This window comes from Plecotus auritus (assembly GCF_963455305.1).
Source record: "Plecotus auritus genome assembly, chromosome: 5".
Classification (NCBI taxonomy): domain Eukaryota; kingdom Metazoa; phylum Chordata; class Mammalia; order Chiroptera; family Vespertilionidae; genus Plecotus; species Plecotus auritus.
Window position 1 is genome coordinate 33,823,006 of NC_137776.1, and position 13,798 is coordinate 33,836,803.

The window sequence follows — 13,798 nt, forward strand, 5'->3', positions numbered from 1 at the left end:
AGCGACCAACGCCCGCCATGTTCCGACCAACGCCCGCCATGTTCCCCACGCGCCCCCTGGTGGTCAGTGCACGTCATAGTGAATGGTTATTCGGTTGTTCCGCCGTTCAGTCTATTTGCATATTGGGGCTTTATGTATATAGATCTCTCTCTCTATATATAAAAGCCTAAGCAACCGTTAAGACCCGTCAACTGGTCGCTATGATGCGCACTGACCACCAGGGGTCAGATGCTCAATGCAGGAGCTGCCCCCTGGTGGTCGGTGCGCTCCCACAGAGGGAGCTCCACTTAGCCAGACACCGGGCTCACGGCTGGCTAGTGCAGCTGTAGTGGTGCGAGCTTCTCCTGCCTCTGCGGCAGCGCTACCAAGTGCGGCAGCGGCAGGCGCAGCATGGCCCGGATGAGCAGGAGCTGCGCGGTGCCTAGCCTAGCCTGGCCTGGGCTTGGGCTCATCCCCGGCCCCCTGCCGCTTTGTGCACTACTACATCCCTTGGGTAATGTCGGACTGCCGGGGATGGGGCTGAAACCGGCAGTCAGACGTCCCCCAAGGGGTCCCGGATTGCGAGAGGGCCCAGGCCAGGCTAAGGGACCCCACCAGTGCATGAATCTGTGCACCGGGCTTCTAGTAGTATATAAAAGTAAAAAGTTTATATTGGCAGAATGTTTGACACTTCATTATTGTGTTCTGTGTGTTTCCTTTTCTAGGCTCCGAGCTCTGTCCAGTGGTGGGAGTATTACATCCCCTCCTCTTTCTCCAGCTTTGCCAAAGTATAAATTAGCAGACTATCGTTATGGCAGAGAAGAAATGTTAGCACTTTTCCTTAAAGACAACAAGGTAAGAAAGGAAAGAATTAAGAATTATTCTGAATGAGTTGTTGGGGGTATGTACAGTGATGTATTGAAATATGAAAGACCCATGGTTTTCCTCTAACCTCTTTTTTTCTGCTTTTGAAACTACAGTAGTTAACAGGTTGTTGTTTTTTAATCCTCACCTGAGGATGTTTTTTCCATTGATTTTCAGAGAGAGTCGAAAAAGGAGGGTTGGGGTAGGGTGGAGAGATAGAGATAGAGAGAGAGAGAGAGAGAGAGAGAGAGAGAGAGGGAGGGAGGGAGAGAGAGGGAGATAGATAGATAGATATCAATTGGTTGCCTCCTGCATATGCCCCCCGACTGGGGCCTGGGATTGAACCTGTAACCCAGGTACATGCCCTTGATCAGAATCAAACCCACGACCCTTCGGTGCGCAAGCTGACCCTCTGACCATTGAGCAACGCTGGCCAGGGCAACAGAAGCTCTTCTAAGTGTAATGTACTTTATTTTTTTTTAAAGAGAAGGCTTAACATTTCAGTATATGATTGATAGCTTCATATAAACAGGAAGAACAGTTAACACTTAATGTTTTGTGTAACTAGTTTCCTTTTAACCTTTCTTTCATGTCTATTTCTACTCCAGTTTGATGGCCGAGAAAGGAAGACTTTCTCCCTTCTTTTTATTGCACCTCTTACTCTTCTTTCCTACTAGAGAGAAGAGCATTTTTTTCTCTTTTTTTTTCCCTTTTGAGCTAAATGTAAAATTTTCAATGGAGAGAAAATCTTAAAATGTAATGCCACATTTGTGTCACAAATGATCAAAACTCAAACAGTATTAACTATACTTTTATTATTTGACTAGTGAGAAATCATATTTTCTATTTCAAAGCATACTTTGTTTTTAATTTATTAATGGATTAAATCTCAGATGTTAATAATGGTTGCTACGGACAGACACAGTTGCTTGTAAAACTCTTCTTACCACCTTGTGCCTTGAATTCAATGTAGGGATTTTTACTCTCCCACTGTGTACTCTGGGTTAACAGAGTTATTGCTGTATCAAATCTGAAAGTGGTGGCTCTATGGGAGGGTTGGGAGGGTAACTGGGGTTTTTATATTTGATCCCTGAGAATGTGTAAGTACCACTAAAGTTAATTGTGGCTGAGTAAGCTTTTTATTCATATCCTATATAATAAAAGCCTAATATGCTAAGTGTCCAGTCGACCGGTCAGCTGTTCAACCAATTTAAGCGTAATATGCTAATGATATGCTAAGGCCACTCAACAGCTCGCTATGATGTGCACTGACCACAATGGGGCAGATGCTCCGACTGGTAGGTTAGCTTGCTGCTGGGTTCCAGCTGATCAGGACTGAGCAAGACTGGCTGGACATGCCCTGGAGCCCTCCCACAGTCCCTCCCCAGCTGGCCAACCTCCTGTGTCTCTCCCCAGCCCCAATCGTGCACTGGTAGGGTCCCTTGGCCCGGCCTGCGCCCTCTCGCAATCCAGGACCCCTTGGGGGATGTCAGAGAGCTGTTTTTGGCCCAATCCCGCAGGCCAGGCCGAGGGACCCCACTGGTGCACGAATTCATGCACCAGGCCTCTAGTTTATAATAATTACCAACAGATAAAAACAGTAGAGTCCTTTCTTGTTTTATTTTCTTGACTTGGAGGGGTAGCGTTAATCTCATGGTCGTGTGTTTGGTCAAACAGATACCTTCAGACCTTCTGGATAAAGAATTTCTGCCTATCCTACAGGAGGAGCCCCTGCCACCGTTGGCTCTTGTGCCCTTTACAGAAGAAGAACAGGTTTGTGCCTAGCTTTGAGCCTCAAGTCAAACCCTTGTTTTCTTCCAGTGAGGCATGAACATAGGTGGTTACTACTTAGACTCTGTGGAGTATACTTCGTCCCCACAGGCCTGCTTCCTTCTTACTGTTTTCTTGGCATGTGGATGCTTGTCTTACCTGACTAGATTCTGCTTAGATCTGAAGCTGGTGAGTATTATGTAGAGATAAGGAAATGTTTCTAGATCCTTAAGGACCTTGGGAACCATCCTTTAGAATTTATTCGAGTAGAGAAAAAGTTATTTTTTGGGGGACAGGTTTTCAGAAGTAATTGGCAACCTGAATTTTCACAAGTACATTCTACCATTACAGGAAAATGTAGATCTTTAGCTTAAAATGTGCTTAAAAATACTCTGCTGTCACCATCATTAAAAAAAAAAAAAAGTCTTTGTTCATTTTAGAGAGAGATGAAGGGAGAGGGAGAGAGCGATAGAAACATCGATTAGAGAGAAACATGGGTTGGGTGCCTCCTGCATGCCCCCCACCAGGGATTGAGCCTGCAACCTGGGCATGTGCCCTGACTGGGAATTCAAACCTGACCTCCTGGTTCATAGGTCGATGCTCAACTACTGAGCCACACAGGCCTTGCAGCAGCATTTTAAATGATACTGTGAGAAAATTTGATTTTCAGGTTGTAGAGTAACAGATTTTGTGTTGCCCTATTATAGTCCAAAGATATAGTCCAAAGGTAAATAAAAGAGTTTCTTATTTCAAGGACTATGGTGATTGTAGTAAAACGGAGAAATAAGGGTTTTGTTGGAATATTGCAATGCCACTTTAATGAAGTATCATTACTTTATTGAGGCATAATTCACATGTCATAAAATTTACCCTTTAAAGTATACAATTCAGCGGTTTTGGCATTTTCACAGAGTTGTGTAACCATCACTACTCTCTAATTCCAGAACATTTTTATAATTTTGTGACAACCCTGATTGTTTCCTCTACACCAAGCATGTCAAAATCACGGCCGGCGGGCCCCTTTGTGGCATGGAGACCGCCGGCCACGAATTTGACATGCTTGCCTCCTACACGCTTGCCATTTTGTATATGAGGAAGTCACTCTTTTAAGAAAGAAAAGCTTATTAAAAGAACTCTATTCCAATTGTGTTAAATTCTAAGAAAGGTGTGATGTTGATCTTTAGTTATTTTCAGCACCATACTTCATAAGCAATTAAAAATTTGTGTGTGTGTGTGTGTGTGTGTGTGTGTGTTGTGTATGTGTGTGTTAATTCTCATCCAAGGATATTTTTTCCATTGATTTTTTTTTTCTTTTAGAGAGAGTGGAAGGGAGGGGGAGGGACAAGAGAGAGAGAAACATTGATGTGAGAGAGATACATCTGTTGCCTGCCGCAGGTGCTCCAACTGGGGCTGGGGATCGAGCCTGCAACCTAGGCACATGCCCCTGACAGGAATCGAACCCAAGCCCTTCAGTTCTTGTTCTGATGCTCTGTCCATTGAACCAAACTGTCTAGGATTCATAAGCAGTTTTTGTTTTGTTCATGGTTTCTTCTAAATCAGGCTAGTTTTGTGTTTATTTTTGAAACCCAGTATTTATCATCTAGCGTCATTGGCAGATATTTTCATTGACCAAATGGTATTTATTACTGTAAAAATTACACAGGAAAGAAAGGGTCCTGTCTTGAGCGATTGCTGAAAAGTTCCTTGTTAAAAAAAAAAAAAAAAAAAGAAAATTGACATTTGGCTCTACAGGGTGGTGCAAAAGTAGGTTTACACTTGTGAGTACATAACACACAGAGTTTATTCTTGTATTATTTATTAATTATTATATTATTTTCCATAAGAACAACTGTAAACATACTTTGCCCTATCCTGTATTTTGGTTTTTATTTTTCTTAAAAATATTTTTTATGAAGTATTTCAAATAGGTAAGTATAGAGCATAATATTACAAACCCCAGTGTATTATAATTCAGATATATCAAATCTTAAAATTATGACATATTTGTGTCTTTGTTTTAAGAAATAAGATTTCTCATGTAGTTGAGATGCCTGGGGTATACCCCTTTCTTCCTTCACAGAGATTACTATGAATTGAGTTACTTTTCTCATTGATGTTTTAATCTTCTCACTACATATTTGTGTGTCCATAGTCTTTAAACGTTTTATTTTATAGGGTTATAAATTTTATTTTGAAGATAGTATACTGTAGTTTTTATTTTTCAGCTTTTTTTTTTTTAAATCCTCACCGAAGGGTATTTTTTTCTGTTGATTTCTAGATAGAGTGGAAGAGAGGGAAGAGGGGGGCAGAGAGAGAGAGAGACAGAGAAACAGTGACATGAGAGACACATATCGATTAGTTGTGTCCCGTATTTGCCTCTTACTGGGGCTGGGGAACTTGTAACCAAGGTATATGCCAGGGGTGGGCAAACTTTTTGACTCGAGGGCCACAATGGGTTCTTAAACTGGACTGGAGGGCCGGAACAAAAGCATGGATGGAGTGTTTGTGTGAACTAATATAAATTCAAAGTAAAGGAGCGGAGGGGAGAGCAAGAGAACCGGATAGAACAGCCAGATCCGGCCCGCGGGCCGTAGTTTGCCCACGGCTGGTATATGCCCTTGACCAGGACGCAAATCCTGGACCTTTTGGTCATCAGGCTGATGCTGTAACCACTGAGCAAACCAGCCAGGGTCTTCAACTTGATTTTCATTCAGTAATGATTTTTAGATTTATGTTAATACACATAGCTTTAGTTCATTCATCTCTGCTGTATAGTATTCTGTCAGCAAGAAAATCCAGTTTTTAAAATCTCTGGTTGAATATTTAGGTTGTTTTGAGTATTTGCTATTATAAATTATGTTGCTGTAAACATTTTTATAATGTGTTATAAAAGTGAAATCTTTGGGCTTTGGTTCTTTACATTTTTAAAAAATGTTAACTGGATATTATTACATTACTTTCTATAGGGATTTAGGTCAATTTGCACTCTCACCAGCAGTGAAGGTGAGGTCTTATTTATTGTATTTTATTTTTTTGTTAATCCTCATCTGAGGATATTTTTTCCAGTGATTTTTTTTTTTTTTTTAAGAGAGAGTAGGAGGGAGGAGGTAGGGAGGAGAGATGGAGAAAGAGAAAGAGAGAGAGAGATCTATGTGAGAGAGACATATCTGTTGATTGCCTCCTGCACACGCTCTGACTGGGGCTGGGGATTGAACCTATAATCCAGGTACATGCCCTTGACTGGGAATCGAACCTGAGATTCTTTGGTGCTCAGGCCAATGCTCTAACTATTTAGAAACACCAGGCAAGGCAAGAGGTCATTTTTATGCAACCCCTCAGTTGTTGGTTTTTAAATTTGGACTAAATGATGGCTGTGATAGTTGTCTTTAATTTGTATTTCACTGATTACTAGTGAGGTTGAGCATCTTTTCATATGCTTATGGGCCATTATAATTTTTTATTTGTCTGTGTCCTTTGCCCAAAGAACATTAGATTATTTTTCTTATTGATTTTATGATTTCTTTATATATTCATTAAAACCAATAAAATACTTATTTTTATTATAAAAGGTACTCAAATTCATTGCAGAAAATGCAGAAAGGTATAAAGAAGAAAATCTCATCTATAAACTTGCAATATAGAGATATTTGTTAACATTTAATTTGTTTTATTGCTGTCTGTGTTCTTTGTATATCTTTAGTTGTCAAAATATACTAATAGGATCCAACAACATATTTGAAGGGTTATACACTATGACCAAGTAGGATTTATCCCCTGAGTGCAAGGGTGGTACAACATAAGAATATCAACATAAAGCATCACATTAATAGAATGAAGGAGAAATATCCATTTGATCATCGTAATTGATGCAGAAAAACGTGACAAAATTCAACAACCTTTCATGATAAAACACTCAGTGATCTAGGAATCGAAGAGAACTTCCATCAATATGATTAAGGTCTTTTATGAAAACCCATGGCTGATATTATGCAGTCATATATCACTTAATGGTGGGAACATGTTCTGAGAAATGCATTGTTAGATGATTTTGTCATTATGGGAACATCATAGAGTGCACTTACATAACCTAGGTGGTGAAGCCTACTGCATACGTAGGCTGTATGGTCTAGCCTATTGCTCAGAGGTTACACAAACCTGTACAGCATTTTACTGTACTAAATACTGCAGGCAATTGTAACACAATGGTGTTTTTATATCTAAACAGAAATGTTACAGTAGAAATACATAAACCAGTACCATAGTTATTTATTATTAAGTATTCTGTACTGTACATAATTGTATGTGGTATACTTTTATTTATTTTTTTAAAATATATTTTATTCATTTTTTTATAGAGAGGAAGGGAGAGGGATAGAGTTAGAAACATCAGTGAGAGAGAAACATCGATCAGCTTCTTCCTGCACACTCTCTATTGGGTATGTGCCCACAACCAAGGTACATGCCCTTGACCAGAATCGAACCTGGGACCCTTGAGTCCGTAGGCCGACGCTCTATCCACTGAGCCAAACTGGTTAGGGCTGTATGTGGTATACTTCTATATGACTGGCAGCACAGTAGGTTTGTTGACCCCAGCATCATCATAAACACATGAGTAATGCTTTACACTACAGCATTACAACAAACTAGGGCATCACCTAGGCCAGTGGTCGGCAAACTGCAGCTCGCGAGCCACATGCGGCTCGGGAGCCACAGTTTGCCGCTCTGTTGACTAATGAGTTTGCCGACCACTGACCTTGACTCTTGATTCCAATAATTACAGGCTGTTGTTGTTCCTTGTGATTAAGCCCCTATCCCAGTGGTCGGCAAACTCATTAGTCAACAGAGGGGCAAACCGCGGCCGACCACTGACCTAGGTGATAGGGATTTTTCAGCTTTACTATCATCTTATGGGACCACCATATGTGCGTTCTGTTTTTGACTGAAATGTCGTTATGTGGTATATGACTGCACTTATTCAGTGAAAGACCGAAAGATTGGGAACAAGACATGGATGCCCACTTTCACTACTATCCAACATTATCTTGGAAGTTCTAGACAGAGCAGTTAGGTGGGAAAAAGAAATAAAAGACATTCAAATTGGAAGCTAAGAAGTAAAATTATATTTATAGATGACATGATCCTAGATACAGGAAATTCTAAAGAAACCACAAGCAAACTATTAGCACTAATAAATGAATTCAGTACAGTTGTAGAGTACAGAATCAACATACAAGAATCAGTTGTATTCTTATACACAAGCAATGGACAATTTGCAAAGGCAATTAAGAAAACAATTCCAGTTATAATAGCATCAAAACCAATAAAATACTTAGGAATAGATTTAACTAAGGAAGTGTAAGACTTTTATACTAAAAACTATAAAACATTTGAAAGAAATTAAAGAAGACCTAAGTAAATGGGAAGGCACCAGTATTCATTAAAACTTGGAAGATTTAATGGTTAACCTATCTATTGTAATCCCCATCAAAATCCCATTGGCTTTTTGGGTAGGAATTGAAAAGCTGATTGTAAACTTCATATGGGATTGCAAGGGACCTGAAATAGTAAAAAATAGTTTTGAAAAAGGACATAGTGGGAGGACTCCATACTTCCCGATTTCAGAACTTCCTATAAAGCCACAGTAATACAAACTGTAACATAAGGATAGACATACAGGTCAGTGGAATAGAATTGAAAGTCCAGAAAGAAAACCCAATTGCTCGATACGGCTAAATTGCTTTTAAGAAGCTTTGTATAACGATAGTAGTGTTTTTGTTTTACTGCTGCCAAAACTGTAACATTTTATCATTACTTTTTTGCCATGATGAGTATTTTTTTTTTAATCCTTACCCAAGGATATGTTTTTATTGATTCTTAGAGAGAGATAAATGGTGGAATCGGAGAGAGATCGGTTGCCTCATGTACGCACTCTGACCAGGGATGGAACTCAAAACCTAGGTATGTATACTGACCTGGAATCTAACCTGAAACCTTTCAGTGCACAGGACGATGTTCCAACTAACTGAGCCTCGTGGCCAGGCCCCATGTTCAGTTTGTTTTTGTTTTTTAATTATTTTTTTAAATAAGTAATAAATCACATAGTTTAAAAATAAAAATTTAAAGTATAGTAAATAAAAGAAAATCTCTCCCATTTTGTTCCTCAGTCACCAGTTTCCCTTTCCCAAAGGCAGCCAGTGTTAGCAGTTTCTTGTGTATTTTTCCAAGTAAATATTACATACCTTCCCCCTTTTGTACAAGTGATGGTGTACACGAAACATTCTTTTGTACTACCAACTTTGTTCTTCAATTACTTTAGTTTATATTTTCCCCCCATTACAGTGCAGAATTATTCAAATGTTTATATTTCTTTAGTTTTTTGTTCTTTGCCAATTTTTCTTTTGTATATTAGTCTTTTTCTTGTTGATTTATGTACTATCTAATAAAAGAGTAATATGCAAATTGACCATCACTCCAACACACAAGATGGCTGCCCCCATGTGGTCAAAGATGGCTGCTCCCATGTGGACACAAGATGGCCGCCACAAGATGGCCAGCAGGGGAGGGCAGTTGTGGGCGATCAGGCCTGCAGGGGAGGGCAGTTAGGGGGGACCAGGCCTGCAGGGAAGGGCAGTTAGGGGTGACCAGGCCTGCAGGGGAGGGCAGTTAGGGGCAATCAGGCTGGAAAGGGAGCAGTTAGGCATCATTCAGGCTGGCAGGGAGTGGTTAGGGGGTGATCAGGCTGGCAGGCAGAAGCGGTTAGGGGCAATCAGGAAGGCAGGCAGGCGAGCAGTTGGGAGCCAGCAGTCCAGTAGGATCGGGCCTAAACGGGCAGTTGAACATCCCTCGAGGGGTCCCAGATTGGAGAGGGTGCAGGCTGGGCTGAGGGACACCCCCCCCCCCCCCGTGCACGAATTTTGTGCACTGGGCCTCTAGTTATTTGTATGAGCTAATCCTAACCTGTTTTCTAAATTTTTAAATTTCATTTATGATTCTTTTTTAAATACAGAAGCTAACTTTAACATAGTGCAGCCCAGTTTTAATCTTTCTTTGTATTTTTCCTTGAATGATTTCCTAGATTTCTTGGAGACTAAATGGGTCAGAAAAACTTTTAGTAAATAGGGAGGCTTATTGAAAGTGGGCAGCTTTCTGGATCCCGGTCTTCCCAAGCCACACATACACTCAAGCAACATTGTCTAAGGCACCTGCAGTTGGCATTGATCTTGGTACCCCCGACTCTTGTGTGGGTGTCTCAAGCGTGAAAAAGTGGAAATAATTGGCAGTGATCAGGGAAACTGAACCACACCAAGTTATGTCGCCTTTATTGATACTGAATGATTTATTGGTGATGCTGCAGAATCAAATTGCAGTGACTCTACCAACATGATTTGATGCCAAACACTTGATTGGACATAGTTTTGATGATGCTATTATCTAATCTGATATGAAGCATTGGCCCTTCATGGTGGTGAATGCCCAACGTCCGAGTAGAATACAACGGAGAGATGAAAAGTTTCTATCCTATTCAGAAGAGGCATCATCTATGGTTTTGACAAAAATGAAGGAAATGGCAGAAGCCTGCCTACCTTGGGAAGCCTGCTACTAAAATGTTATTGTTACGGTACCTGCTTGCTTCAGTGATCCAGTGTTAGGCTACCAAGGATGCTGGAACTGTTGCTGGTCTCAGTGTATTTTTGAGTTATCAATGAGCCAACTGCTGCTGCTATTGCTTACGTCTTAAACAAAAAGGCTAGAGCTGAAAGAAATGGGCTAATATTTGACTTGGGAGGTGGCACTTTTTTTTTTTTAATATATTTTATTGGTTTTTTACAGAGAGGAAGGGAGAGGGATAGAGAGAGAAACATTGATGAGAATGAAGCATCCATCAGCTGTCTCCTGCACGCCCCCCACTGGGGATGTGCCCGCAACCAAGGTACATGCCCTTGACCGGAATCGAACCCGGGACCCTTCAGTCCCCAGGCCAACGCTCTATCCACTGAGCCAAACCGGTTAGGGCTAGGTGGCACTTTTAAAAAATATATATTTTTATTGATTTCAGAGAGGAAAGGAGAGGGAGAGAGATAGAAACATCAATGATAGGAGATAGTCATTGATCGGTTGCCTCCTGCACGCCCCCTACTGGGGATCGAGCCTGCAACCCGGGCATGTGCCCTTGGCTGGAATCGAACCCAGGACCCTTCAGTCCGCAGGCTGACGCTCTATCCACTGAGCCAAACTAGCCAGGGAAGGTGGCACTTTTGATGTGTCACTTCTTACAATTCATGATGGAATTTTTAAGGTCAAGTCAGCAGTTGGGGACACCTACTGAGGTGGAGAAGACAACCTGATGGTCAACCATTTTATTACAGAATTCAAGCAAGCATAAGAAGGACATCAGTAAGAAGAGGGCTATCTTGTTGCTTTCGTACTGCTTGTAAACGTGCTTAGTGTACTCTCTCTTCCAGCACCCAGGCCAGTATTGAGATTGATTGATTTGCTCAATGAAGGAATCGACTTATATACCTGTGTCATCGGTGCCCCATTTGAAGAATTGAATACTGACCTTTTTCGTGGTACCCTGGGCCCTGTAGAGAAAGCCCTTTGGGATGCCAAGCTTGACAAGTCCCAGATCCATGGTAGTGTCCTGATGGGTGGTTCTACCCACATCTCTAAGATTCAAACTCCTACTGGATTTCTTCAATGGAAAATAATTGAATAAGAGTTGATTCCTGATGAGGCTGTTGCTTATGGTGCAGCTGTCCAGCAGCTGTCCTATCTGTAGACAAATTCGAAAACATTCAATATTTGCTGTTGATGTCATTTCTCTTTCCCTTTGCATTAAAACGGCTGATGGAGTCACAGCTGTCCTCATCAAGTACAATACTACCATTTCTCCCAAATAGACACAGACCTTCATGATCAACTCTTGACAACCAGCCTGGTGTGCTCATTCAGGTTTATGAAAGTGGGTGTGCCATGACCAAGGATAACAATGTGCTTGGCAAGTTTGAACTCACAGGAATACCCCCTGCACCTCGTGGTGTTTCTTAGATTGAGGTTACTTTTGATATTGATGCCAGTGGCATGCACAATGTCTCTGATGTGGCTTAGGATACAGGAAAAGAGAATAAGATTACCTTCACTAACAACAAGGGTCATTTGAACAAGGAAGACATTGAGTGCAGGTCCAGGAAGCTGAGAAGGATAAAGCTGAAGATTAGAAGCAGCGGGACTAGGTGTCTTCCAAGAATTCACTTGAATCTTATGCATTCAACCTGGTTCAACCGTTGAAGATGAAAAACTTCAAGGCAAGATCAATGATGAGGACAAACAGAAGATTCTTCACAAGAATAAGGAAATTGACTGGCTCTGTAACCAGACTGCACAGAAGGAAGAATGTGAAAATCAGCAGAAAGAGCTGGAAAACGAACAATTGCAACCCCATCATGAGCAAGCTGTACCATCGTGCAGGAGGAATGCCTGGTGGCATCCCTGTGGTGGTGCCTCCTGGGCCCACCATGGAAGAGGTTGATTAAGCCAACCTTGAGCATAGATTTAACATTATTCCACACAAAATATTGAAGGACCCAAATTTGTAGCAAATTCTATGGGAGTTCTGAAAGTTGAGCTGCTGTAGAGTAAATAACTGGGCGTTCTTGATACTTGAACATGGAATATGTGCACAGGGAAAGGAAATAACTGCACTTTATAAGTACTGTATTGTAAACTGAAAAATGAGGTCTTAAATAAAACTATTTAAAATTGACACCTCCCAAGGGAGGAGCACTTGCTATTAGTAACCAAAACATGATAGACTTAACAGAATTAGTAATTGAATCATTTAGAAACATCCCTAACATTTGTAAGAAAATAGTATTTAGTAAGTAGCTACACAAATCATTTGGAAAATTAAAGATTATTCAACAGATGCTATTAGGAACGGTTAACAATTTGAAAAACAAAGTTAGGTATGTAGTACGCTTACACATCAAAACTAGTTCCAGAATGACTAAAGGAGCAAGCCTTCATTTTTATTTTATTTTTTTTATTGATTTCAGATCAGGAATTATTTAGATCTTTGCAGACTAGAGTTTTGCTTGCTTTTTTACTCATTATCCCTATGGTGCCTCTCTTTAAGTTTCCTGAAGTTATCTGCAATAGATTTTTATCTTTAAAATGAAAGTGAATTTTGATCCTTCCCTCCCTGCTTCCTTCCCTCTCTCCTTCCTTCTCTCCCTCTCTCTCCCCCTGTGTGTGTGCATGCATGTACCTATAATATATAACTAGGGAAAAACTTGTTTTTAAAACAAAATTGATGTTCATAGAAGATCTTCTAGTTGTTTTTTTGGCATTTCCCTTAAATATATATTTCATTTTGAGAAGCATGACTCTGCACTTTATACCTAAAATTTAGGTACCTGTTACCAGATTGGTGTATTTTATTTATTTGCCAGCAAAGAAAATTACTTCGTGTGTGTGTGTGTGTGTGTGTGTGTGTGTGTGTGTGTGTGTGTGTGTTTAAATACATATATGTTTTTATTGATTTCAGAGAGGAAGGGAGAGGGAGAGAGAGAGAGAAACATCAGTGATGAGAGAGAATCATTGATCAGCTGCCTCCTGCACGCTCCCTATTGGGAATTGAGCCCGAAACCCAGGCATGTGCCCTTGACCAGCATCGAACCCGGGACCTTTCAGTCTGCAGGCTAACACTCTATCCACTGAGCCAAACCTGCTAGGGCCGTTTGTGTGAGTGTGTGTGTGTATGTGTTTTAAATTTTTATTTAGTGATTTTAGAGAGAGGGAGGAAGCGGGGGGGCGGGGGGGAGAGAGAGAGAGGTTGATTTGTTGTTCCACTTATTTATGCATTTGTTGGTTGATTCTTGTATGTGCCCTGACTTGGGATTGAACCCTCAACCTTGGTGTATTGGGATGATGCTCTAACCAACTGAGCTACCAGGCCAGGGCCTTATGTATGTTTTTGAATAGTTAATTATTTCATGTATGTGTTTTTGAATAGATAATACATACATAAAATTTTTTTTAAAAGCATGTGTAGTGAAAAGCAAGAGTCACCCAAACTCTGCCAATTATTTTTCTGTGATTCACCCAAACTCTGCCAATTATTTTTCCTCAAGCGTAACCACTGTTTCTATTTTCTTGTCCCCTTCTGGGAACAACAGTTACATCT

The 13,798-nt window shown here is 40.7% G+C and overlaps 1 protein-coding gene and 1 pseudogene across 12 annotated transcripts in view; both read left to right on the forward strand.

Annotated features, from left to right (window-relative positions):
* The window catches only part of GIGYF2 (GRB10 interacting GYF protein 2), a 127,430-nt gene that overhangs the window by 33,459 nt on the left and 80,173 nt on the right, over positions 1 to 13,798 (forward strand). For all 11 annotated transcript variants that reach the window (XM_080670583.1, XM_080670589.1, XM_080670590.1 and 8 more), the window contains 2 exons: positions 705 to 834; positions 2,521 to 2,616. In XM_080670583.1, the coding sequence (XP_080526709.1) occupies positions 705 to 834; positions 2,521 to 2,616 (226 nt within the window). The remainder of the gene's footprint in view (positions 1 to 704; positions 835 to 2,520; positions 2,617 to 13,798) is intronic.
* LOC308249515 (heat shock cognate 71 kDa protein-like) lies at positions 6,366 to 12,146 on the forward strand (annotated as a pseudogene). Its single transcript has 3 exons — positions 6,366 to 6,373; positions 9,781 to 10,399; positions 10,860 to 12,146. The product of its transcript is annotated as a heat shock cognate 71 kDa protein-like (transcript).